General features: G+C 43.3%; 1 protein-coding gene across 1 annotated transcript in view; it reads right to left on the bottom strand.

Annotated features, from left to right (window-relative positions):
• Nucleotides 1–3183, bottom strand: part of slc18a1 (solute carrier family 18 member A1) — a 12703-nt gene that overhangs the window by 6549 nt on the left and 2971 nt on the right. Inside the window, exons 2-3 of the mRNA XM_008336544.3 lie at nucleotides 843–1144; nucleotides 602–726 (exon numbers count right to left, since the gene is read on the bottom strand). Of these exons, the coding sequence (XP_008334766.1) occupies nucleotides 602–726; nucleotides 843–1144 (427 nt within the window). The remainder of the gene's footprint in view (nucleotides 1–601; nucleotides 727–842; nucleotides 1145–3183) is intronic.

Raw genomic sequence — 3183 nt, 5'->3', positions numbered from 1 at the left:
AGAGGGAGACAGAGAGAGAGAGAGAGAAAGAGAGAGAGGGAAGGAGACAGAGAAAGAGAGAGGGAGAGAGAGAGAAAAGAAGAGAGGGAGAAAGAAAGAGAGAGAAGTAGAGAAAAAAAAGAGAGAGTGAGATGGGGAGAGAGGGGGAGAGAGAAAAAGAGAGAGGGAGAGAGAGGGAGAGAGAGAAAGAAAGAGAAAGAAAGAGAAAGGGGAAGAGAAAGAAAGAGGGAGAGAGAGGGAGACAGAGAGAGAGAGTGGGAGAAAGAGAGACAGAGTGGGAGAAAGAGAAAAAAGAGAGAGGGAGGGAGAGAAAGAGAGAGAGAAAGAGAGAGAGAGCAAGGGAGAGAGAGGGAGAGAAAGAAAATGAGAGAAGGATAGAAAGAGAGGGAGATAAAGGGCAAAAGAGAGAGAAAGAGCGAGAGAGAGAGTCAGTTCCCCTCTTTTTAACTCTTCATCCTTTCAAACCTTAAATGTTTCTGTTTGTAAACAACAAGGCTCTAAGGTCGCTGTTGTGTGTCAATGACCAACAGGGGTCACTGTTGTGTGTCAATGACCAACAGGGGTCACTGTGGTCAGGCTAGTTAACTGGACCCTAACTCACCTGTTGGTCAGAGGACCAACGAAGGGGTTGACCAGCAGCTGAACCACAGCTTTAGAGGCGAACAACAAACCGACGTGAACGTTCTCCTCCTCCAGGAAGACACTGTCCTGCAGGCACGAGGACTCCTGCAGAGGGGGGAGACGGGGGAGACGGGGGAAGGAGAGAAGAGAGGAAACATGGATCGGAGGTGAATAGTAATAAAATGTTGATCATTGTTCAGTGAAGCTTCGGTGCCACCTACTGTGGTGTTGATGGTGTCGTTGACCAGCAGGTCTGGGTCGGAGCCCGGCCCAAAGGTCGTGTTGTCGAACAGGGAAATCAGCGACGGGAGGGTAGTTGAGGGGTGAGTCAGGACCGCAGCACTACTGCTGCCTTGAGTGAGCCGGGAGGACGGAGAGGTCTGGAGATTTGATCCGAGGGGCGGGGACCGTGAGGGTGACATGCCCTGCTGCGGTGGGCCATGAGGGGCCGGAGAGGAGCCGACGGTCGGGAGCTGTGGGCCGGGATGTTTCATGGCATAAAGGAACGTCGGGATGATGGGAACTATGAAAAAAAACAAAAAACAATATTTGATGTTGAGATTTCATCAGGTAGATTTGTGTGTGTGTGTGTGTGAGTGTGAATGGTTGTGTCTACAGCTGGACTGCTAGGTTTGACCCCCGTGACCCTGACTGGCTTCCTGTAATACTCGGATATCACCTTTATTAGCATTTCCAGATCCGCTAACAGCTAAGTTGCTAATCGCTATGTTCAAATGAATGAGTTTTGAAAGTGATTAGAGAAATTAAACAAAAATATGTTGTTTTTGCAAAAATAAAACGGCACAAATTAACTAATAATTTAAAAAACATTACTAATATTAGATTAGATTAGATTAGATTAGATTAGATTAGATTAGATTAGATTAGATCGGATCGTATTGACTTGTGTTTATATATTTTTTTCAACTGGATTGGAATAGATTATATTGGAGTGGGTTAGAACAGATTAGATTAGATTAGATTGGATTATATTTGTCATGTCTGTCTGTTTCCTTTTCCAGTTGTCTTTGTGGGGTTATCTGTGTGATCACACTCACCTGTTGGTAATTAGCTTCACTTGTGTCACCTGGTGCTCCCTGTGTATATATACCCCTCTCCCTCACACTGTGCTGGTTGGATCATTGTGATTGTGATTGTGATTGTGATTGTGATTGTGATTGTGATTGTGATTGTGATTGTGATTGTGATTGTGATTGTGATTGTGATTGTGATTGTGATTGTGATTGTGATTGTGATTGTGATTGTGTTTGTGTTGGATCATTGTGATTGTGATTGTGATTGTGTTGGATCATTGTGATTGTGATTGTGATTGTGTTGGATCATTGTGATTGTGATTGTGATTGTGTTGGATCATTGTGATTGTGATTGTGATTGTGTTGGATCATTGTGATTGTGATTGTGATTGTGTTGGATCATTGTGATTGTGATTGTGATTGTGTTGGATCATTGTGATTGTGATTGTGATTGTGTTGGATCATTGTGATTGTGATTGTGTTGGATCATTGTATCTGTTCCTGTGCTCAGCTTAGTGTGTCCTTCGAGTTCTTAGTTTGTACTTGGTAGTTTATTCCTTGTCTGGTTTATGCCTTGTTCCTGGTCTTGTGAAGAAGTGAGTTTTTTTGTTGTTTTGGCCTTGCACTTGAAATAAAACTACCTGCACCAGAAAGAGTCTCACCAGTACTGCATTTGGGTCCTGCCTGCTTCCTGTGATGCCCGCACGTGACAATATTAGATTAGATTGGATTATATTGCAATGGAGTGCATTAAAACAGTTAGATTAGATTTGATTGCATTGGATTAGATTAGGTTTAATTGTAGTAGATTAGATAAAATGAAATTGTAGTAGATTAGATTGGATTGGATTAGATTAGATTGTAGTAGATTAGATCAGATTAGATTGGAGTGGATTAGAACAGATTCGATTAGATAGAATAGAATAGAATAGCCTTTATTGCCCTTGTACAGTGTACAACGAGATTTGAGCGCTACTCACTTGGTGCAAAAAAAAAAAGAGTAGAAGAAAACAATATATCAAACATATAACAAACATATCTTTGGTGTAGTTAGTTATTGCACATAGTTGTTTCTTTATTGCACAGTGACCAATATGATCAGTGAAGTGTGAAACTGTGTGGACTATTTTAACTGGTTTTGTTACTATTGTTCACTGCTGAGATAGCTTTCGAGAAGAAGCTATCTCTGAGTCTGTTTGACCTGGTTTTGTGTGACCTGTACCGTCTGCCTGACGGTAACATGTCGAACAGAGAGTTACTGGGGTGGGACGGGTCCTTGATGATGTTGCTAGCTCTGCTGAGGTAGCGAGAGTTGGCGAGATGTCCTCCAGGCTGGGCAGAGAGCAGCCAGTGATCTTCTGGGCTGTGTTGATGACTCTCTGCAGAGCTTTCCTGTCTGCAGCTGAGCACCCTGCGTACCATGCTGTGATGCAGTACGTCAGGATGCTCTCTATGGCGGCTCTGTAGAAGGTAACCAGTAGCCTCTCCTCCAAGTTGTTTCTTCTGAGCACCCTCAGGAAGTGGAGAC

This window comes from Cynoglossus semilaevis, chromosome Z (assembly GCF_000523025.1).
Source record: "Cynoglossus semilaevis isolate Cse_v1.0 chromosome Z, Cse_v1.0, whole genome shotgun sequence".
In the NCBI taxonomy this organism is placed as follows: Eukaryota; Metazoa; Chordata; class Actinopteri; order Pleuronectiformes; family Cynoglossidae; genus Cynoglossus; species Cynoglossus semilaevis.
The sequence above is the reverse complement of the archived record's forward strand: the minus strand, read 5'-3'. Positions and strand labels throughout refer to the sequence as shown.